The sequence below is a fragment of the Phyllobates terribilis genome, unplaced genomic scaffold (assembly GCF_046119375.1).
Source record: "Phyllobates terribilis strain yellow unplaced genomic scaffold, ASM4611937v1 Scaffold_11__3_contigs__length_659146591, whole genome shotgun sequence".
Lineage (NCBI taxonomy): Eukaryota > Metazoa > Chordata > Amphibia > Anura > Dendrobatidae > Phyllobates > Phyllobates terribilis.
This window is the reverse complement of record NW_027362771.1, coordinates 342,713,915-342,738,168: the sequence shown is the minus strand read 5'-3', so window position 1 is coordinate 342,738,168 and position 24,254 is coordinate 342,713,915. Positions and strand designations below refer to the sequence as shown.

The 24,254-nt window shown below is 41.9% G+C and overlaps 1 protein-coding gene across 1 annotated transcript; it reads right to left on the bottom strand.

Annotated features, from left to right (window-relative positions):
- Positions 1 to 239: 239 nt before the first annotated feature.
- ULK3 (unc-51 like kinase 3) lies at positions 240 to 23,566 on the bottom strand. Its single transcript, XM_073652812.1, has 16 exons — positions 23,308 to 23,566; positions 19,565 to 19,705; positions 18,796 to 18,916; positions 17,939 to 18,043; positions 17,388 to 17,531; positions 14,956 to 15,038; positions 9,102 to 9,257; positions 8,760 to 8,865; positions 8,635 to 8,675; positions 8,371 to 8,473; positions 6,020 to 6,084; positions 5,858 to 5,933; positions 1,819 to 1,859; positions 690 to 731; positions 526 to 592; positions 240 to 354 (listed from the first exon to the last, which is right to left on the bottom strand). Exons 1-16 carry the CDS (start codon positions 23,401 to 23,403, stop codon positions 338 to 340), a joined length of 1,404 nt encoding a protein of 467 aa, XP_073508913.1. The 5' UTR covers positions 23,404 to 23,566; the 3' UTR covers positions 240 to 337.
- Positions 23,567 to 24,254: the final 688 nt, after the last annotated feature.

The following is a 24,254-nucleotide window of genomic DNA, read 5'->3' as shown; positions in this document are numbered from 1 at the left end:
TTGTTACACTCATCATGATAATCCTAAGATTATTTTATTGCTGACACAGTCGTGTTCCGGTTACCTAGAACAGCTGTTACTGCATGGATACCTGTTCTGTACACTAGATGTACTGACAACGGAGGATGCTGAAATAACAACATGTACGACCAGCTGAGCTGTAAACCAGTGTCGGAGTTGTGACCGATTTCTGCATCAGTCTGTAAAGTGTAAGCTGTGGACATAAGGCGAAAATGATAGACCAGAGATTGGAAAATAATTTAATTTAAACATAATATCACTAAAACAAATAACCATTTATAGAGAATTCTATCCAGGCTAGTGTCCCACATTGCGGCTACTGCAGAGAACACGCTGAAAAAGAGAGAAGACAACATTTAATACATTATACAGAGATGTAGAGGCCAGCAGTGCTCCTGAGCTCCTCGCCTCTATGGCAGCATTATCCTACAGTTCACACTACATTATAGTATGTATTGTTCATTTAAGAAAAAACGTGGGAAGGTATAAAGTTCATAGACTCACAGCTCCTCACAGACTCCGATAACATCTCCTGTCCGAGAGATTCAGACTTCCAACTGGAGGTTTTCATCTGCAGATAACCCATAAAAGAGATCACCTGATTCTGAGATCCTAAGCAACCTTTTACATGTAAGCGGATGTGTAGGGTTTTTACATACTCTACTTACCTGTTCCTTTAGAAACTCAGCTCGCTTCATTAGTGCCTGAATCTGTGGGATAATAAAGATGTGCTTAACGCATAGAGGAGGGCTGCAGGACGAGATCACAACAACAACGAGGCCAAGTAGACAAACCATGATCTTACTATGTGGGATCTCTCATAGTCACTGAGAGATGAGTTTATGGATAACACATGCACATTCTCAATGTAAGGCAGCACATTGCCACATTTGAGAAAATGTATAAAAAAAATCTGGGCAATAAAAATCTGGGCAATAAAAATGAAAAAAGCATATACAGAATGGGAGGAATAGAGCTAAGCAACAGTACATGTGAAAAAGACTTAGGTATACTAATAGATCATAGACTGAACATGAGTCAACAGTGTGATGCAGCAGCAAAAAAGGCAAATACAATTCTGGGATGTATTAACAGAAGCATACAGTCTAGATCACGTGAAGTCATTATCGGTCTTTACTCCTCTTTGGTCAGACCTCATCTGGAATACTGTGTACAGTTTTGGGCACCACATTTTAAAAAAAGACATCGACAAACTGGAGCAAGTTCAGAGAAGAGCGACCAGAATGGTGACTGGTCTGCAAACCATGTCCTATGAGGAACGGTTGCAGGATTTGGGAATGTTTAGCTTGCTAAAAAGAAGACTGAGAGGAGACTTAATAGCTGTATACAAATATGTCAAGGGCTGTCACATTGTAGAAGGATCATCTTTATTCTCATTTGCACAAGGAAAGACTAGAAGCAATGGGATGAAACTAAATGGGAGGAGACACAGATTAGATATTAGAAAAAACTTTTTGACAGTTAGGGTGATTAATGAGTGGAACAGGCTGCCACGAGAGGTGGTGAGTTCCCCTTCAATGGACGTCTTCAAACAGAGGCTGGACAGACATCTGTCTGAGATGATTTAGTGAAACCTGCTTTGAGCAGGGGGTTGGACCAGATGACCCAGGAGGTCCCTTCCAACTCTACCATTCTATGATTCTATGATTCTATGAAAATGTATATACAGAAAATCACACAATTAAACGTTGGGTTCCAATATGCTGGAAATACCCACTTTACATTTCTCCCTCTAGAATACTATAATTCTATTAATGTCAAGTCTGTTCCACTTACTTCAGCATGTAGAAGCTCCCGTCTTCTTCCAGCTGATTCAGCTGCAACAGACCAAAATAAAAACAAATTATATATTACAAGGGATGTATCTCCAGGTTTCACAATATAAATGGCATACATTACTAAATAGATCTCTTAAACCTGAATTACTGCATTAATTTGAAAATTCAATGGCTGTATTAACTCAATCTCTACCCACATAGCTTGATCGACTGCTCCTCCTCAGTGTCCCTCATCCCTCCTGTTGTTGAATCTCCACCCATCTAGCTCTATAGCATCTCTCTTGCTGCTGAGATCTCCCACTGTTTAGTACAAGCTGCATCTGTCATTCATACTGGGTGGAAGGAAATTAAATACTCTTAAGCCTCGTTCACACATCCAGGTTTCACAGTACGAGTACGGACCATGATTCAATGACCAATTGCAGGTCTCCTGACCCGAACTTGGCAGCCTTACAGGCATATTATGTACATTGCTCAGACCGTGGCATATGGATGCGTGAATGCAGCATTAGACTCATGAGCCATTTTATTCAATAGCTGAATTCTATGCTCACCTTAACCCATTCCCAACATAGGATGCACCAGTACATCCCATGCACCAGCACATCCTGCAACTAACAGCAGTAACTGGAACTAGCTATTGTTTAATCTTTCAAATTCTACTATCAATCTCTTACTGTGGAATTTAAATCGCCCAACAGTTTCATGTGATTGTTTTGGTACCCAAGGCCCTCCCCCAACAAGATTATTAAGAGCTAAAAGGTTTTCCATGGCAGCCAGGAACCATATCAAGGTCCATTCGCTGCCGTCTTAGGGTATGTTCACACTAGGCGATTTTCAGCATTTTTTTTCGGCAGCAAAACCTGATCTCCTGGCAGGAAAGAAGCTGCGTCCAAAACATAGGTTTTGATGCGTTTTTTGGTGCGTTTTTCAGGATCCCAAAGTTCAGCTTTGCTTCCACCACAGAAGCAAGAACACAGGTCACCAATGGCAGTGCATTTACCTACTTTCACACTTTGGTCTGCCATTGAGTTGCTCAGGCATTGTTCAATTTCACATCTTTGTCAGCCACAGTTTGAATTAGTACAGTTTAATTAAATTAGTGATGCGTACAAAGTAAACATTGGCTGACCAAGGTGTGAGATTGAACAATATGTGGTCAGACAATGTTTACTTTGTAAGTATCACTAATTTAATTAAACTGTACTAATCCAAACTGTCATCTCAGGTGACCAAGACAAGATGGTAAACTTGGGAAAAAAACACAAAAATAAATGAATTTCCCATATTGCTGCACTTGCTTTTTTTCACTAAAAACGCAGCAAAACCTGATGGCTATGTTCACACTAGGCTTTTTTTCAGCGTTTTTTTCACCACCTATTACTTTCAATGGTTGAAAAATGCTGAAAGAATTGACATGCTCTATTGTGCAAAAAGCATGCAAAGCACAAAATACTGATGACAAAAACGAATATGTGTGCATGAGATTTCTGAAATCTCATAGACTTTGCTGGTACTGTAAAACGCAGTTGAAAATTTGCATAAAAAAAAGCAGAAAAAACGCCTAGTGTAAACATACCCTAAAGTGGGTTCCTGGGTTCCTAAAAGGGAACTAAAAAATAAAGTAAAAATCAAAAATAATTCTAAAAGAATTTTCAAAGTAAGTACACCAGTTTGAGCAGGTCCAAGAGGTCCTATAAGACAATTTACAGTGAAAACATTTGGACTCTGCCCAATCAGATTTTCCATTTAATTTGTAGATATACCAGTTATTTGTATCTTTTGTAAAGAGAAACAACTGAAGAGACTTACCCTGGAAAAAATAATATATACATATTTATTATAATTTTACACGAACACCACATTTTTCAAGAGTCTACCCAAAAATTGAATAAGGTTTGTGTTTGTCAAGTACCAGAAAACACACTGCTGTTTTTACAGGTCCTGGGAAGAGACTGCAACAAGTGATTCTAGGCCATAGACCAGTTTCCAGTTCAGAAAAAGGGGTTACAATCCTTACACAGCTATCAGGTACGGTTATATTTTATTGCATTCACAAAATATATTTTAAAACGCATAAACCTATGAAAAACATGCCGACATATGTAATTTAGAAAGAAAATTGTACAATGTTTCATGGGTTGTGTTCTACATTGCAGAAATGTAATAGATCTCCAATATGGTGCACACAGGATTTAGGACCCTTTTAACAAAACAACTGTAAATAAATGCAGAGTTTATTATATTGGAGCAAAGTTAAGTCCGTATGCCATTAGCTTTAATATGGGACCCATATGTCAGATTTGGCTGACTGCCAATATATGAGATGATTTCTCTCAGTCTATTCTTCATCATTTCCCTGATCCAAACCACTCAGTCCTGTAAATCACAGTAATGTCTGATCTGAGGCTATTGCATGGACTGGAATAAACAAATACGCAGACAACTGGGATCACAAATGTAATTGCGGGTGATTTTCTCAGTGGTTTCTTGCAATGTGGTGACTTTAAGTGTAATTATATGAAGATCAATGCAGCACATTACATTATAATTACTCTAAAGGTGCTTCCTCAGCACACACATTCTTTATAAGTACTCCACCATAACAATCAGCTGATTGCTAGGGGGTCTAGCTCCCAAGATCCCAGGCAAACACAGGATGTGCCAGCGGAAGCCTTTGCAGGAAGAATGAGATATTATACAGACATCCAAGTCGGCCATACAAGAGCTTTAGGTTACAGGCACAGGACACCCTCTATGATATTTTATAAATAAAATAACCCTTTAAATCAATGTAATACAAAAGTTGGATACTCTTTACACTGTTTGTAAGACCCTGATCACTAAAGGCCCTATAAACATTGCATGTCGGCCGATGCATCATTCGGCCGGCAAATTATTCTGCGACCGCCATCTCGGCTGTCACTACCATACACTGGGGCACTCAGCCGAACAATCCTATTTTCACTATGAGAAAGCCAATGACTGACAATCTCTGCCGGCAGCTTATTTCTGGGAGTAATCGACAATCTGAAATTTGACATGCCTAATCGACATGTTCCCCGACAATCTCAGCAGGACAGTGCCCCATGCATCCTAGAGTGTCAGCCAAACCCATCAACATCGGCAGGTTCAGCCAACATTAGTCTAATGTGTGAAGGAGGCTTTAGTCTGTTCACAACCAGTGACAATATTAATGGGGATGTCCGACATTGAAAGGCTTGGGTTTTGTTAGGCATGGATCTTTTCAAAATAACTAAGGAGGCATGCTCACCTTAAACTCCCCCAGTAGATCCAGTGCAGGCTACTCCAAGGTCTGTGCCAGCTCCAGAAGCGACGTCTGTGGCGACTGGATGTCACAAAACCATTAAAGCCTGTGACTGGCTGCAGCGGTTAGGTGAGTGCATCTTCAGAGAAGCATCCGATGAAATGCTGTTTTAATCACCTGACCACTGCAGCTAATCACAGGCCTTAGCGGTTTGGTGACATCACTTCCAGAGCTGGATCCACAGGAGGGATGGAAGGTGAATATGTCGACTTTGATAATTTGCAAAGATCCATGCCTAACAAAAAATGTTTTTCAATGTTTGTAAGACACAAAAATTAGCAAGAGATGAAAAAAAAATGTGCTCCAAAATGTTATATTAAAGAGGTACATAAAGGCATATTAATTATTTTTTTTAAGACAACTTGAAAAAAGAAAACACGTGATACTCACCCCACTAGTGACCCGTGCAACTCTATTCTGATGCTTACTCGCTGGTTTGGAATTATTGGACAGGTTCTGAACACACTGAAAATGCCCACTCAGCCAATCACTAGCATCAAACGTGAGCGGCAGGTGGATCACCGAGGACGAGTAGCACTACTTTTAGTTTTTATGCAGTCTAAAGCATTTAGAGACTAATTTACATTTCTTGGATAGCCCATTTAAAACCAAAAAAGAAACCCACAAATCATAATCATGAAATATAAACAGTCAGAACAGTTTGACTCTCAGTGCGTTTTATTCACATAACACAAAACATTTCCCTTACCAGAGAGCATTAGTATTAATTCCCCCAGACTCTGCTGGTACAGATCCAGGGCATCTGCAGCCATGCCTTCTTCATCCTGCAGGGACATGGACGATAGAAGGAATGTGAGGAAGTTCTAGCAGATGATCTAGTTTTCCGCTATTTGTTCTGCTGACTTCATACCTTTCCTATCGCAGCTGAGGCCACATCCAAAGCAGCAAACAGACGGGGCTTGTCCTGTGACATCTCTTCATTAAATGATTAAAGAGGAGTTAATTAGTTTTGGCCAAATAATAAATTATGTATATTTATTTCAGATAAAACAATAGTAATACCTTAATGAAAAAAATAAGAATCTCTGTATATTCTTTTCTCCAAATTAAAAATATTACAGCAAGAAATTAATCGTGTGCATTTACCATATCGCTAAAGTTGTTTCACAGAAGGCCGTCTTAATAACCCAAGGATCACAGAACTAAATTATTTGTAGTGCTACCTTTTGGGAAGAGATCCACTCACAGGTCAGATATATAGTATATACAGTGGGTAAGGAAAGTATTCAGACCCCTTTAAATTTTTCACTCTGTTTCATTGCAGTCATTTGGTAAATTCTAAAAAGTTCATTTTTTTTCCTCATTAAAGTACACTCTGCACCCCATCTTGACTGAAAAAAACAGAAATGTAGAAATTTTTGCAAATTTATTAAATAAGAAAAACTGAAATATCACATGGTCATAAGTATTCAGACCCTTTGCTCAGTATTGAGTAGAAGCACCCTTTTGAGCTAGTACAGCCATGAGTCTTCTTGGGAAAGATGCAACACGTTTTTCACACCTGGATTTGGGGATCCTCTGCCATTCTTCCTTGCAGATCCTCTCCAGTTCCGTCAGGTTGGATGGTGAACATTGGTGGACAGCCGTTTTCAGGTCTCTCCAGAGATGCTCAATTGGGTTCAGGTCAGGGCTCTGGCTGGGTCAGTCAAGAATGGTCGCAGAGTTGTCCTGAAGCCACTCCTTTGTTATTTCAGCTGTGTGCTTAGGGTCATTGTCTTGTTGGAAGGTGAACCTTCGGCCAAGTCTGAGGTCAGGAGCACTCTGGAATAGGATTTCATCCAGGATATCTCTGAACTTGGCCGCATTCATGTTTCTTTCAATTGCAACCAGTCGTCCTGTCCCTGCAGCTGAAAAACACCCCCATAGCATGATGCTGCCACCACCATGTTTCACTGTTGGGATTGTATTGGGTAGGTGATGAGCAGTGCCTGGTTTTCTCCATACATAACGCTTAGATTTATCACCAAAAAGTTCTATCTTCGTCTTATCAGACCAGAGAATCTTATTTCTCATAGCCTGGGAGTCTTTCATGCGTTTTTGAGCAAACTCTATGCGGGCTTTCATATGTCTTGCACTGAGGGGAGGCTTCCATCGGGCCACTCTGCCATAAAGACCCGACTGGTGGAGGGCTGCAGTGATAGCTGACTTTGTGGAACTTTCTCACATCTCCCTACTGCATCTCTGGAGCTCAGCCACAGTGATCTTGGGGTTCTTCTTTACCTCTCTCACCAAGGCCCTTCTCCCACGACTGCTCAGTTTGGCTGGATGGCCAGGTCTAGGAAGACTTCTGGTGGTCCCAAACTTCTTCCATTTAAGGATTATGGAGGCCACTGTGCTCTTAGGAACCTTAAGTAATGCAGAAATTCTTTTGTAACCTTGGCCAGATCTGTGCCTTGCCACAATTCTGTCTCTGAGCTCCTTCGGCAGTTCCTTTGAGCTCATGATTCTCATTTGGTCTGACATGCACTGTGAGCTGTGAGGTCTTATATAGACAGGTGTGTGCCTTTCCAAATCAAGTCCTATCAGTTTAATTAAACATAGCTGGACTCCAATGAAGGAGTAGAACCAAAGAGGATCACAAGGAAATGGAGAGCATGTGACTTAAATATGAGTGTCTGAGCAAAGGGTCTGAATACTTATGACCATGTGATATTTCAGTTTTTCTTTTTTAATAAATTTGTGAAAATTTCTACATTTCTGTTTTTTTCAGTCAAGATGGGGTGCAGAGTGTACATTAATGAGAAAAAAAATGAACATTTTAGAATTTACCAAACGGCCGCAATGAAACAAAGAGTGAAAAATTTAAAGGGGTCTGAATACTTCCCATACCCACTGTAACTACTATTTAAAATCTGTACTATCGTTGCCTCCATGTTGCTGCAGTGGCTCTTCACCTCCATGTACATCCATACGACCCGATTATTTGGTAGTTTTCCTTTATGCACTGTTTTTGGATGTTATACATTTACAAATACAGGATTAAAAAAATCAGTCTAAAAGGCACAAAAATAAACAAATGGCATATTTTATATTTATATTACATACATATATACATATATATATATATATATACATATACATTATATATATATATATATATATATATATATATATATATATATATATATATTATACACACACACATATTATATATAACAGGTTGTTCTCATCAGTTGCTTTTCAAAAGGTGCCAAATCTCACCTTTCAAGAGTTCCCGAGATGAGATTCCCTGTTGCAGCAAGCTCTTATTATTAGACGACACCACGACCTTCAGTTCTTCGGCTCTAGATACATACTGACAAACCTGCACAAACACAAAGTAATACTATATTCAAACAGGAAAGATCAAAAATATGTTTTTCTAGCTGAAAAAATGACTAATATTGCATTATGCAGCCTACATCTATTTAATGTTAAAGACACAGGGTATTCATACAGAGCAAGCAATAGGCATGGAGGACAAACCTTAGAGCGAATGGCTTCTTTGCGACGAACATCTGTTTCATCTACAAGAATTATTACCATAGTTAAATATATATTAGAACATAACACTTATCTGCAATGAGAAAGATTGTACAATAAATCCTTACAGTGCAGGGCAGGGATGAAGTACCCTAGAGCTCGGCAGTACAGTGTGAGGGCAGCTGAATGCTCCCCGGCTCCATCTTTCTCTACTGCTTCCACTACAAAGGCAGCCTGTATAGAAAATACATATAGAAAAAAATATAGAAAGCAGGTAACGTTGAAGACTAAGCAAAACAAGACTATGAGAAACATATATCATATGTAATAAATGATTGAATAAATAATTATAAAAAAGTGGTGTTATAAATAAATAAAAATGACATAACATAACCTGCATTCTAATGAGAGTAACGAACTGTAAAAGGTGTAATAGGTAGTTATAGGCACAGATCAGAAAAGACACTTACAGCTTTCTGTAAAGACTCCACACATGGCATGTGCTCCAAGTCCACAAATGGGTGGTTGAAGAAATCTGGAAAAGAAATTCGCTGATCTGGATCTCTCACCAGCAGCCGTTGGATGAGATCGCGGCATTCCGGGGAAACCCGTGGTCTTGTTGGGAGCTACATATGGAAAAATAAAAAGGTGATTCAGTAAGCTGTCATTCTCAGAGGTATGTATTGTGTTCATTTATTTTGCTTACTTATATAGCACCATTAACTACGTAACAATTACAGACATTGTCACTGTCCCCATTGGGGCTCCCAATCTAAGTTTCTACCAATGTGTATTTGCAGTGTGGGAAGAAACTAAAGAACCTGGAGGAAACCCAAGCAAACACGGTAGAACATACAAACTCCTTGCAGATGTTATGGGATTTGAACCCAGAACCTCAGAGCTGCAAAGTATCAGTGCTAACCACTGAGCCACCGTGCTGCAGCTGGACTGGAGAGAAAATAAAAGGGCAGAACAACCAACCAATTCCTGCATAATGGCTATAATGTGTCAGTAAGCTGGTAATTACAAATCTAATGTGCAGACATGCATACAATATGCCAATATAGGTCCATGAAAGCTAAACTGCTACACTATACTAGTGTTAGAGGATGCATACAAAAGTTTTACACCAATCGGCTTATTACAAGCAATGATAAACAATATAATATGAAGAGCAGCACTCCTCACACTTTCATTTACATACGGCAATCATCGACATATGCAAAGTGCTTACTGGTGAAGATTAGTTAAAGGGGTTGTCCGGTCCAAATCGATAAGTCTGCAGTCACTCTGTGTGACTGCAGACTTCTGAATCCCCCCAGTGCGCACACTGTGAGTTGCAGGGATTCACCAGATTCAGACCCGGGACCGGAGGGTATGTATAAGTTATACATACTCCTGGCCAGGCCCATCTAGTGACGCTGCCGGCCAGTTGATGTAGCTGACTTGAGTGCGCGGCCTCCCTTCATTCAAGCCTATGGAAATGAGGCCTCACCCACTGGCCTGGAGTATGTATAACGCATATATACCCTCCGATCCTGGCTCAGAAACCGGTGAATTCATAAGTCTGCAGTCACTCTCTGTGACTGCAGACTTATCGATTTTGACAGGACAACTCCTTTAACCCTTTCACCCCGAAGCCTGTTTTCAACTTCATGACAGGACCAATTTTTTGAATTCTGACCAGTGTCACTTTATGAGGTAATAACTCTGGAACGGTTCAACGGATGCCCCTGATTCTGAGACTGTTTTTTTTAATGACATATTGTACTTCATGGTAGTGGTAAAATTTCTTTGATATGACTTGCGTTTATTTGTGAAAAAATAAAATAAATGGGAAAATTGTGAAAATTTTGCAATTTTCAAACTTTTAATTTTTATGCCCTTAAATCAGAGAGATATGTCACACAAAATAGTTAATAAATAACATTTCCCACATGTCTACTTTACATCAGCACAATTTTGGAAACAATTTTTTTGTTTTTAGGAAGTTATAAGGGTTAAAAGTTGACTGACGATTTCTCATTTTTACAATAAAATTTACAAACCCATTTTTTTTTAGGGACCACATCACATTGGAAGTGACTTTGAGGGGTCTACATGACAGAAAATACCCAAAAGTGACACCATTGTAAAATTGCACCCCTCAAGGTGCTCAAAACCACATTCAAGAAGTGTGTTAACCCTTCAGGTGCTTCACAGTAATTAATGGAATGTGGAAGGAAAAAATAAATATGTAACTTTTTTTTCCACAAAAATTTTACTTTAAACCCAAATTTTTTTACTTTAAACCCAATTTTTTTTACTTTCACAAGGGTAAGAGAAGAAAATGAACCCTGAAATTTGTTGTGCAATTTCTCCTGAGCACACCGATACCCAATATGCAGAGGAAAACTACTGTTTGGACACATGGCATGGCTCGGATGGGAACGAACGCCATTTGACTTTTTGAATGTAAAATTTGCAGGCATAATTTAGAGGACGCCATGCCGCGTTTGGAGAGCCCCTGATGTGCCTAAACAGTGGAAACCCCCCACAAGTGACACCATTTTGGAAACTAGACCCCCCAGGGAACTTATCTAGATGTGTGGTGAGCACCTTGAAACCCCAGGTGCTTCACAGAAGTTTATAACGTTGAGCCGTGAAAATGAAAAAAAAAAAATCATATTTTTCCCACAAAAATGCTGTTTAGCCCAAATTTTTGCATATTCACAAGGGTAAGAGGAGAAAATGGACCCCAAAAACTGTTATGCAATTTCTCCTGAGTACGTAGATACCACATATGTGGTCAAGAACTACTTTTGAGGCATAGTGCAAAGCTCAGAAGGGAAGAAGAGCCATATTGGAGTTCAGATTTTGCTGGACTGGTTTGAGGGTGCCATGTCACATTGGTAGAGCCCCTGAGGTGCCAGATCAGCCCCCATAAGTGACCCCATTTTACAAACTACACCTCTCTATGAATTCATCTAGGGGTGCAGTGATCATAATGACACAACAGGTGTGTCACTGTGTCACAGCATTTTATACCATTGGGCAGTGAAGAAAAAATAATTCATTTTTCACCACCAAAATGTTGTTTTAGCCCCAGATTTTACATTTTCACACTGGGAAATGGGTAAAAATGGCACCAAAATTTGCCACACAATTTCTGCTGAATGTAGAAATACCCCATATATGGGTGTACTGTACTGCTTAGCCACACGGTGAGACTCAGGAGGGACGAAGCGCTTTTTGTCTCCTGGAGCGCAGATTTCCCTAGAATAGTTTGTGGACCCCGTATACAGAGCCCCTATGTGCTAGAAGAGCAGAATCTCCCTCAAGTGACCCCATTTTGGAAATTATATCCCTTCCTGAATTTATCTACTGGAGTAGTGACGATTTTGACTCCATGGGTGTCTTCCAGAAACAAGCAGCAGTGGATAATGCGGAGTGAAAATTGCAAACTGCAGTTCTAGTGACCAGTAAGTTATGTCCAGTTCATGTTTCTGGAGACACGGACCTGTAAATTAGGAGGGCTCTCATTGCTACAGAAATGCCAAACATGTGGAAGCTAAATGTGGTTTAGGCACACTGTGGAGCTCAGAAGGGAGGGGCACATTTGGATTTGGGAGCGCAGAATTCGCTGGATTTCTTTTGGAGGGCGAGTAGCCATTTAGCTTTTCCAGAGCCTTTGTGCTACCAGTAACATTGAAGCCCCTATATTTCTGTTAACAGATGACTGACCTAAGTGAGGACTTGCTTTTTTTGTGAATGGAGTTGAAGCTTTTATTGGGAACATTTTGGATCACATTTATCTTGTGTTCTACGCTGAGCACTTACATCGGGGTTTCCATCTAAATCTCCGATTGACGTGATTCAGATGAAACCACAGAGGGATCCATGCACTATGATGAGGCAGCAGAGTTACTCTGGACTCCGTCTGGCCTCTGTTCAGCGGTGTCCTGGCCTCTGTTCAGCGGTGTCCTTTTGTTTGCAGAGGTGCATAAAACTGCGTCCGACAGCACTTTTATGCACGCCTAAAAAGACGGACACTGCCAGATCACAGATCCTACAGCATCTACAGTGCCTCCATCTTCCTCATTATAGGTAATCTTCCACTGGGGTTTCCGTCTGAATAACGTAATTCAGAGATTTACACGGAAACCCTGGTGTAAGCGCGCTCAGCGCAGAGCGCAGGATAAATGTGAGCCAAGCCTTACTGCGATCTTTGGGAGGCATAATGAACAAATTAACAGGAGGTGAAGAACTAGTTTTATTTATTTTTACGTTGTTTCACATACGGTATAAGTGATTAATCGACTATTCTTCGGGTCGATGTGATTACAGCGATACCAGATTTATATCGGGTTTTTAAGTTTGGCAGCTGTCAGACACAAAAATACAATTTTTTTTTTCGCCATATTTTGATAGCTATAATTTTTACATATTTCGTCCGACAGAGTAATGTGATGGCTTGTTTTATAGAGGACGAGCTGACATTTTTATTGGTGCCATTTTCCGGCAAATTACATCTTTTTTTATCGCTTTTTATTCCGACTTTTGAGAGCCAGAAAGAACAAAAACCACCAATTCAGGAATTGTTTTTTTGGGGATTTTTTTTTTTTATACAGTTCCGCTTGTGGTAAAATTGATAAGGTGGCTTTATTCTTCGGGTCAGTACGATTACAGTGATACCACATTTATATTGTTTTTTTATGTTTTGGTGCGTTTATAGAAAAAATAATTATTTTAGCATTGCTTTATTCTGAGAGCTGTAACTTTTTTATTTTTCCGCTGATGGAGCTGTTTCGCATCTTGTTTTTTGCGGGACAAGATGACGTTTTCAGCTGTAACATTATTATTTAAATTTGTCTTTTGATCACGTTTTATTGCACTTTTTGTTTGGTGGTATGATGATAAAGAATAGTTTTTGCCTTGCTTTTCATTTATTTTTTTACGGTGTTCACTGAAGGGGTTAACTAGGTGGACAGTTATATAGGTAGGGTCATTCCGGACGCGGCGATCCCAAATATGTGTACTTTTTTTTTTTTTTTTTTTTTACACAGATAGATGTATTTATTGGATTAATATTTTTTCTTTGTTTTTGTTCTTTATTTCAATATTTTTATAATTTCTATTAACTTTTTTTTTTTTTTTTTTTTTACATTGTCCCAGGGTGGGACATCAACTTTCCCTGCCCTGATCTGATAATGTGCAATGTGTGACAGGCAGGGAGGAGGCGACCCAGCTCCTGATCTCTGAGCAGGCGCTGACAGGCCACCTTCCCTGAAGGATTCCGCTGCCATCTTGAGACCGAGGGTCACCATGGAGAACACCAACATAATGCAATCGCATCGCGTTGTGCTGATGAAAGCACAGAGGGAGCCCACTCCCTCTGTGATGCCCTGTGATGTCGCTGTCACTATTGACAGCGGGATCACAGGGGTTAAACACCTATGATTGGTGCAAGCACCAATCGTGGGCGTTGCTGCGGGGTGTCAGCTCTCACATAGAGCCGACACCCGCACTTGATTGCACCGGCGCTCAGCGGGTGCCCGCGCAATCACGGCGCCGTATATATACTGCTCTTTGCAGGAACGCAGCTCATGCAGAGCAGCATATATACGGATCATGTCGGGAAGGGGTTAAAGAGTAAGGGTCGGTTTAATTTATTATTGCATAAATAAACAGTAGACATGAAAACAAGCAACATTTTAATATACCTCATCAGAGAAATTTGCTCCTTTCTCGATCCTGGATTGTCACTTACTCATGCATAAAATCTGCATTCAGGGAAGACAGATTTTCCCATTACCAAGATAGGAGATGACAGTTGGTGCTTGTAAAACTCTATGGGAAGGGGAGTGGGAGGAGGAGGAGGAGCTGGCGGCAGACAGAGATATTCTACAGCAAGTTCCATAGAACTTTATGAGCAACAACTGTCATTTTTTATTTCAATAATGGGAAAGTCTGTATTCACTGAAGACAGATTTTAATTGAGAATTGTATGCTTGAGAATTAATCATCAGTCCAGGGAAGAAAGAAGTGATTTTTCTACTAAGATATATTACAAAGTTTCTTAATTTAGCGAGAACTATCGATTTATGAAAAAAAAAATAAAACAACAGTTACTCTTTAACACGATCATTTGCCTCCATAGTAGTCATATTCTCAGCAGTACATGCCATTTACGTGAGGTGATGTGCTGTGGACAATGTCTAGGCTAGCTGACAAGATGTCTGCCTCATCACTGGTGTGTTTAGACAGGACAACGATCAGGAACAAGTGCTCCTGTGACGTTTGATTGGTCAATCATTAAAGGGGTGGTCCGAAACAGAGATTTACCTCTATACTTTGGTTGCTTTTTATCTTTTCTTCCAGCTCTGAGAATGACCTAGATGCAAAAGGTGCTCTCCCAAATAAAGCCTCTGAGATAAAAGAGAAGTGACATTACAGGACAAGTGATATGGAACAAATGTTCATACTTCAGCAGCTATTAGATTCTAAGCAAAGCCCACAAGGTGCATTTACACTGGCCGATAATTGGGAAAAAAGTTTGTTTCCTAATTTTAGGCCTGTCTAAATAGGTAGCCAATCATGCAATGAACAAGAAAACGCTTGTTCGTCAGGTGAAATGATTTTTAAGCGTGTTTAAAAATCATCATCCTTGGCAGCAAATCGTCCCGTGTTGACAGGACATACTGCTGATAAAAATATGTTGTCTATGCACAGATTGATCGCATGTGCACACTGACACTGAAGTGCAGCTGACATATTTAAACAGGCTACTAAATGAACACCAATCGGCTTGTATGTAGTTGATCATCAATTGTTTAAATGGCCGTGGTCCGCCTCTGTAAATGCACCCTTATAGGCGTTTTCCCACTAACAAAGTGCATTTTAATCAATAGATCTTGGAATAATATAATAAGTTCCACAATTGGATGTGTTAAAAAAAAAATGTTCCTGTACTGAGATAATCTTATAAATGTGCACCTGCTTTGTTCTGTGTAATGGCCGTGTCTGACCGTGCAGGAACATGGTCTGATCATACCACAGCTCCTGGGCAGGGAGGAAGCAAAAGAGTATACAGACATGACAAGATGGGATTGCAAATGCTGGTTTCTGTGTGGCAATACATTTCTCTGCCTGTTTAAAAACGTGTTTTACCTCACAGAAAGAATTAGCCGCGATCCCCTGCTGTCCTGTCTGCATTCTCTCTTCTGCTTCCTTCCCTGCCCAGGAGCTGTGTATGTGCAAGATTATCTCAGCTCAGGAACATTTTTTAACACATCCAAATGTGTAACTTATTTTTATTCCAAGATCTGTTGATTAAAATATACTTTGTTTGTGGGAAAAACTCCTTTAAGCACTGTTCATATGTCCGCTTAAAGGGAACCGGTCACCAAATTTGTCACATATCAGCTTAAAATATCAACTTATTCAGCGTCTGCGCTTCTTTCCCCAAATCCTTATGTAACGCCCTGACACCCCCTGTATACCCCCGAAAAACCTTTTTAATTTCTCCGATGCTGTATTCTAAATCAGGTCCTTCCGGTCTGATGGGCTTGGCTTCGGACTCTCCGCTCCTCCCCCCGGCTGCTGCTCACCGTCCTTGACGCTGATGATGCCTCCTGCTTCATCCTCATCGCCGTGACAAATCGCGTCTCGCGCCTGCACAATATGCTTTGCCCAACTGCAGGCAAAGCCGAAAAACAGAAGTGCGCATGCACTGGCACACGTCTTTCCGGCTCACGTATCGGAAGGATTTCCCGGTTATTGCTGTGCGGATGTGCACTTCTAGTTTTCGGCTTTGCCTGCAGTTGAGCAAAGCATACTACGCAGGCACAAGAATTCTCACGGCGATAAGGATGACGCAGGAGGCGTCATCAACGCCAAGGACAGCAAGCAGCAGCCAGGGAGAGAAGTGGAAAGTCCGAAGCCATGCCCATCGGACCCGATTAGAATACAGCATGGGAGAAATTAAAAAGGGTTTTCGAGGATATACAGGGGGAGTCAGGGGGTTATATATGGATTTGGCGAAAGCATCGCAGACACTGAATAAGTTGATATTTTAAGCTGATATGTGACAAATTTGGTGACAGGTTCCCTTTAACTATTCCGTTTGTCTGTCCCATTTAGAACAAACAAATAAACAGAGATATGATTGTCTGCATTCCTATCAATCAGAAGCATTTTAATTTCTTAAAAACTGTCACCAAATGGAAACCTAACGGACCCCATATAAATCAATGGGGCACCTCTGTTCCCGCTTGAACAGGAATGCACATGATGCTAATTCCGTTTGTTATAAATGGAACAGATAAACCAAGTGGTCAAATGGACAAGTGAAGAGCGTCTTAACAGGAATAGTTTTTGCCTCAAACTATTAAAAAAAAATAATAATAATATTAGGAAAAAGTCTTTAAAAATAATGTATAAGTATGATTCTCTTTATTTCAAGGGAAGTCTAGACAGACGTATAATGTAAATTGGCCTATTGACAGCTAATGAAATCCTACTCATCACAAGTATATTATTAAACATCAATAGAAAATAACATATAAGCCAATGAAGACTGCTGAGTTTGTGTCAGGAGACCTACAGCCGGTCCAAACATCATAGTCCACAAATAGACTATAAATGTTGGATGTGTGAATGCAGACTAATATTACACAAATGCAAAATAAGCTGAAAAGATATATGTCTATAGTATGATATGGTACGTTATAGTACCGTGGTAGTGATGTGAAAGGATGGCATTAACGGTATCTTACCATAAAGAATCACCCCGACAGACCACAGGTCTACTCTAGCATCATAGTGCTTACTGCACACCATCTCCGGAGCCATATACAGGGGCGATCCTCGTAGTGACTGGGGCTCATCCTGGCATGTCATGTGCTGAGCAAAACCAAAATCTAAAGTAAAGACGAATTAATCAGTTTTACTAAGCAGTAAATATTCAATTGCACTGGCTAAATGTAGACCAGGTTTTCCATAACATGTAAAAATTAATCTAGAATTTTTTTCAATGTGCAAAATTCTTTTCCTCCTATGTTAAGTGAGAAGTAAAGATTATAAAGAAATTGTCTGAGCATTCATACGGCCAGCCGTTATTTCTTTTAACATCCCCTTAAAGAAGGACATTCAGCATAGCCAAGAGGGAAGGTCAATGGGGAGGAGGAATAACGTTCTGACAACCTTCAAAGGTGGCTTACCCACATGAGAACAAAGACACAGGTACGTTAGAATTTAACAAGCCCCATCTTTTCTTCCATAACTTCTGCCATGGAGTGAGAGTTCGGTGGAGAATGATCACACTCACCGGCAAGCTTAAGGTGGGGCCGATCAAGACTGCTAAGCAGAATATTTTGAGGCTTCAGGTCCAAGTGGGATATATTTTTCTCATACAGAAACTTCAAAGCGCTTGCTGAAAACAAAGGAAGAAAAGATAAGTAAGTTTATATTCTATTCATTCCATACTGCTGCCTGCCTGTATTAACAGAAAGCAGTCTTCCTCCAGATTGCTATATGTCATTTTTCCTACCAGCTTCAAGTTCACAAAACAAAAACTGGCTCAAAAAATTCTCCTGGATCCGATTTGCCCACAGACCCACCTTTCACCTCACCCGGATCATAACATCTATCGGCTCCAATTGAGTCTCCACTTCACTTTCCATATACAAAGATATAATCTGTCTCAAGTCTGGAAGGAAGCCGATATTCCGGGATAGTGAAAGGCAACTGTGGATCTGCACTTATTGGTCAGTCTCCTACATACAATGTAGCTAATATAAGTAAACTATAACACTGCACATAATGCAGCTGTGTAATAGAAGAGCTCAAGTACCTTGAAAACTGCGTATTAAAGTGGATCCAAAGATTATAGGGGTTTCCCAACAATCATAACTTACCATGTTTTTACATATCTGATCACGAAAATTAGAGTCCTGTGCCCCTTGTTCTAACGGAGAAGAAGTCGCATGCATGCGCAACTTACACCAGGACTCCTATTCTTTTGATTGGTGGTATGCGTGATAGGTTGTGATTATGGGACATCCAAATAAACTAAAATCTGAATAGCTGATGTGAGCAAAATCACTGTGTGCACTATTTTCCCTTATATTTTAGGAAGGCAGAAGAGATGTCAGTACACAGGAGCCACAATATGAAATGACCCACCTAGTTGTTGAAGGAAAATCTGAGTAACCTTCTCAGGAAGAATACGACGGGTTCTGATAAATCGAGAAAGGTCTCCACCAGCACAGTACTCTGTGATCAGGAATATGTGATCTCGGTCCCACTGTGACAAAGCAATCCATCCAGCAAGTGCAAGAAGATGAAATCAAGAGAACATGAGGAACAGAGAACGAGGGCAGATCTGAATATCTCTCTAAAATACACACACATGTACCAGTAGTGATATAGCAAGTGTTTCTTCTAATTGTCTTAACAGTAAGCCACATTAGGACAACCTCTTGAACATTTCAGACATCATAATGGGAGAGGTCCCAGATCTGGACCACCACTCTATAAACTAGGATATAAGGTCAATATAAAGAGCATGTCTGTTTTTTAGGAACCAAGGTGGCCATATACAAGTGGACATCCATACATCTGCCTGGCTGATGTGTAAAATTGCATTACTCCTGCAGCATATGGCTGCCACAGCATCCTCTAGTCGTGAAAATCTGATTGATGGTTGTCTTCTGTTTAGAAAATGGAATATTACCTTTGGATAACTCCTACAAACAGAACCTGTCATGTCCTGAAACTTTAACTGCAGGTAAATAGCATTTCTGGATATGACAGGTTCCTTTTAAAGAAGCCAATTTCTGCCTCTAGCTGTTTCTATGTAAATCAATATACCCTAGAAGAATGCGAAAAGCAGGGAAAGTGGAAACCATTGTAAATGACTAGTGGAAGGTCATCATACATAGCAGTAACTGACCTGGAAGTCCTTCAGCTCGAGGATATGAGGATGATGGACCGTTTTCAGGATCTCAATTTCAGTCAGTAGGTTCTCCACAGATGCTTTATTCAGGCTTTTCTTGCTGACACATTTAATGGCCACTACTTCACGTGTGTTGTGCTGACAATGGAGGGAAGGAAGGCATAAAAGGTGCATGTTAGGGATGGCCCCAATACTAGTCACATTTGTGTCTACGTAGAGCTCTACGTATACTGTGTGCTAGGACATATAGGGGACATTAGGGGAATGATAGGGAAAAGCAGAACTGTCAGCCACTGCTAATAATGGGAAATCAGCTTTCACTTTCTCCTTGCATTTGTTTTCTGCTCTGACTGTTATAGAAGTACACTATATACATATATAAGGGAGAAAGAAAGGAGAAACAAGTATATAAATAATATAATGTGTGCTACAAGAGTAATCCAACCCAACATTTGCACCCAGAAAACTCTTTAGAGCCATGACGAACAAGGCTACAAGTCACTCTGTAATGGCGGTGCTCGGATAGTATACTACTCCACATATAAAAGAGAACCTGGCACTCGCTCGTGCAAGAATAAAAACGTAGTTCCATCTGAACAGTAATCCAGTACCTGCAAAGTTTCGACTGAAACCCAGACCCTCACCAGATGGGTTTCCACTTTGTGGGCCATATAAACGATAAAACGGAAAGCAGGGCAATACGGACGGAGCAAAAGTCAAGAAGATGTGCACTCCTTGGAGGTCTTCGAGTTAAAGAGTCATGCCCTCGTTATCTCAAAGACCTCTAAAAACAGCAGCCCTGCTTGAGAACTATGGTGTTCACAGTGAAAGCCACCATTGGCGCTTATGAAAATGTGCCCCACCAGAGATTATTATGACGGAGTGCCTATCAACATGAAATTTGGGGAAAATAACCTGGAGATTTAGAATACTTACACTAACATCTAATTTATGTAAATTACCCAATTAAAATTATTTTGTCACATTAAAGAGGTTGTCCACTACTTTTACATTGATGGCCTATCATGACAGAAAGCTCAGAGAAGGTGCCACACCAGCTCCCAGTGATCAATTCTTTCAAATACGAGTACAATTGAAGCCCTGACCGCCAGCACTTCCAGGTCAGGGAGAAGTCAGCAGTGTGATCAGATCAGCTGATCATGCTGCTGACATGGGGGGGGGGATGGGTGCAGACATTAATGGGAGTGAAGGGGGATGGGTGTGGACACAGTATGGGGAGCAAGGGGGGATAGGTGTGGACACAGTATGGTGAGTGAAAGGGGATGGGTGCGGACACAGTATTGGGAGTGAGGGGGGATGGGTACAGACACAGTACGGAGTGAGGGGATGTATGAGGAAACAATATGAGCGGGGAATGGGTGCGGACACAGTATGGAGAGCAAGGGGAGTGGAGAAATTTGAGGACAGAAAATAAGGAGCGAGGCTGAGATGGGTGCAGACACAGTATGGGGAGCCAGGGGGTAATGGGTGCAGACACAGTAAGAAGAGCCAGGAGGTAATGGGTGCTAACACACTATGGGGAACGAAGGGGAGTGTATGAGGAAATAGTATGAGGGAGTAATGGGTGCAGACACAGTATGATGAGCGAGGAGACTACTGAGAGGAATAGTGTGAGGAGACAGTATAGGGGGAGAAAAGCCTGAAGGGGCACAGAACAGACTGGTTTGTGTGGGGGCGCGATAAAGGGAGGGGGCAGCAAGGGGGAACAGTTTGCCGGGGGGGGGAGTGTGATGTGTGATGAGGGAGCACAGTATAGAGACTGGGCAGTATAAGGGAACACAGTGTGAGAGGACAGAGTGAAGAGGGAGCTCAGTATGGAAAGGAGAGGGCAGTGTGCAGGGCATGTACCATAAGAGAGACAGTAAGTGGGTCATACTTTGTGCAGGAAGCACAGTGAGAGGCAATTATTTATTCAGGTGCACAGCGTTGGGCAGATATTTTTATTCAGGATCATTATAATCACGCTGCTATTTTAAGGGCATCATGTGGGGATGTGCTGCAGAATACCAGAGATCGAAGTCTGTAGAAATGAGCTGTGGACGTGAAAAGTCATTATGGCGTCTGGAGAAGATGAAGAAAAGAAAGAGAACAACTCCAGTCAGAGACAACGTCATCCAGAAGGTACCTAGATGTAAATGTTTATTTGTGATACTGACTAATTCTCATCAGTACTGTGGTTCCTGTATGGTCCGCAGTATGATGATGACCAATAAGGACATACTGGGAGTTGTAGGTTCATGAGATACCAATGCATATGGGTCTGACCTGACATAACAATTAATGTATCATGAACTGATGGTGGTTCTGGTGATGTATTCATATATTGATCATGTTTCAGGTGATTTATTCATTTAATGATGGTGGTTCTGGTGATGTATTTCTGTATGGATGGTGGTTCTGATGCTGAATTCATGTACAAATGGTGGTCCTAGTAACGTATTCATGTACTAATGGTGGTTCTGGTGATGTATTCATGTACTGATGGAGGTTCTAGTGATCTATTTCTGTACCGCTGGTGACTTTGGTGATGTATTTCTGTACGGATGGTGATTCTGATGATGTGTTTCTGTACTGGTGGCCGTTCTGGTGATGCATTTCTGTACTGATGAGGGTTGTGATGCTGTACTGGTGATATATTCTTGTGCTATTGGTTCTGATGCTGTACACATGTAACAATCCATATCTTGTAAGATTACGTGATACATGTCTATGTTAATAAAGTGTTGTGTCGTCTGACAATTTAAGGGTAATTATGTTTTTATTTATTTTAGGAGCATTAAAGGGGTTGTCCAAGTTTGTGATGAGAGTCTGCAGTTACTCTTGTGACTGCAGACTTCTGAATTCTCACAGCGTGCACTGCACCCTGTCAGGATGTTCTGGTGCTGGCGGCGGTGAGAGCGGGAGGTCACGAAACTGCAAGTATACTATTTACATACATGCGGTTATGTGCTGCCTAGACATGGTGGCTTTACTCAATGAAAATTAATTGAGCGAGGCTGGACACGTCTAGTCGGAATGTGGCCAGATGTATACAAATTAGGGTTGAGCGAGTATGTTCTGTCTGAGTATGCTCGGGCCGAGCTCCGAGTATTTACAACTGCTCGGTGATAAGGTTTAATCGCTCCCGTGTGCATGATTTGCAACTGTTTGACAGCTTTATTACATGTGAGGAATGTGTAAGAAATAGACATTCCTCCCATGTAGTAAAGTTGTCAAACAGTTGCAAATCAAGCACACTGGAGCGATTCAACCATATCACCGAGCAGCTGTAAATACTCGGAGCTCGGCCAGAGCATACTCGGCGAAAGGGTTAATAGAACATACTCGCTCATCGCTATTACAAATGCATACAAAAAACCCTATGGCTGCAGCAAAATAGAGCAATTAAAATAACAAAAGTAATTTCTGCAATCCTCTGTGGCTCCAGCAGTGACATGCCCACTACTGCCAATCACCGGCCATGTACCATACGGACTGGCATCACAGTAGTACAAGTTGTGCCAGTGACTGGCAGCAGCGGTGATGTGATCATGGCATGGACGGCAGTCCTGCATAGAGTGATGTGTAAGAGCCGCACACCATGTGCACACTCCCCAGCAGACCTGTCCATACACTATGTAGATGAATACCAAGGATCTCTTCCATCACGGCGGGCACACAGCAGGGCTGAGCCCGGGCACACTGCTGCCTATCACCCTCTCCCGGCCGGCCCCGGTTACCTTCCTGTAGGCCTTATATACGGTGGCATAGGTGCCGCTGCCCAGTTTATCAGTCAGGATGAAATCATTCAGCCGAGGGGGAGCCCAGCTAGCCATGCTGTGCCATGTACCCTCTGTGCGCAGCTCAGTGCGGTTTACGTGCCCCCCTCACCACGCCCGGCTGCCAGGTGTCCGGGCACCATGGCGGAGACGAGCTGTCATCCTACATTACACTTCCTTATTGATGTCAAAGGAACAGGAAACTCCGAGCGTCGCTCTGTAGTCGGGGAAGAGAGGACCGGCGCCATCTTGTGGTGGAGAGCGGCATGGCGCTGCATTTCTGGCAGGAACCTGCATGTAAGACTATTTTAGCACTGGTATCCTGTGCGGGCTGCTCGATGTAGGGTCCCCTCTATGAGGGCTGCTCTGTGCAGGGTCCTCTCTGTGCGGGCTGCTTGGGGTGCTGTCCTCTGTGCGGGCTGCTCGGTATAGGGTCCTCACTGTGCGCGCTGCTCGGTGTAGGGTCCTCACTGTGCGGGCTGCTCGGTGTAGGGTCCTCACTGTGCGGGCTGCTCGGTGTAGGGTCCTCACTGTGCGGGCTGCTCGGTGTAGGGTCCTCACTGTGCGGGCTGCTCGGTGTAGGGTCCTCACTGTGCGCGCTGCTCGGTGTAGGGTCCTCACTGTGCGGGCTGCTCGGTGTAGGGTCCTCACTGTGCGGGCTGCTCGGTGTAGGGTCCTCTCTGTGCGAGCTGCTCGGGGTACGGTCCTCTATGTGCGGGCTGCTCGGGGTACTGTCCTCTGTGCAGGCTGCTCGATGTAGGGTCCTCACTGTGCAGGCTGCTCGGTGTAGGGTCCTCTCTGTGCGGGCTGTTCAGTGTAGGGTCCTCTCTGCGCGGGCTGTTCGGTGTAGGGTCCTCTCTGCGCGGGCTGTTCGGTGTAGGGTCCTCTCTGCGCGGGCTGCTCGGTGT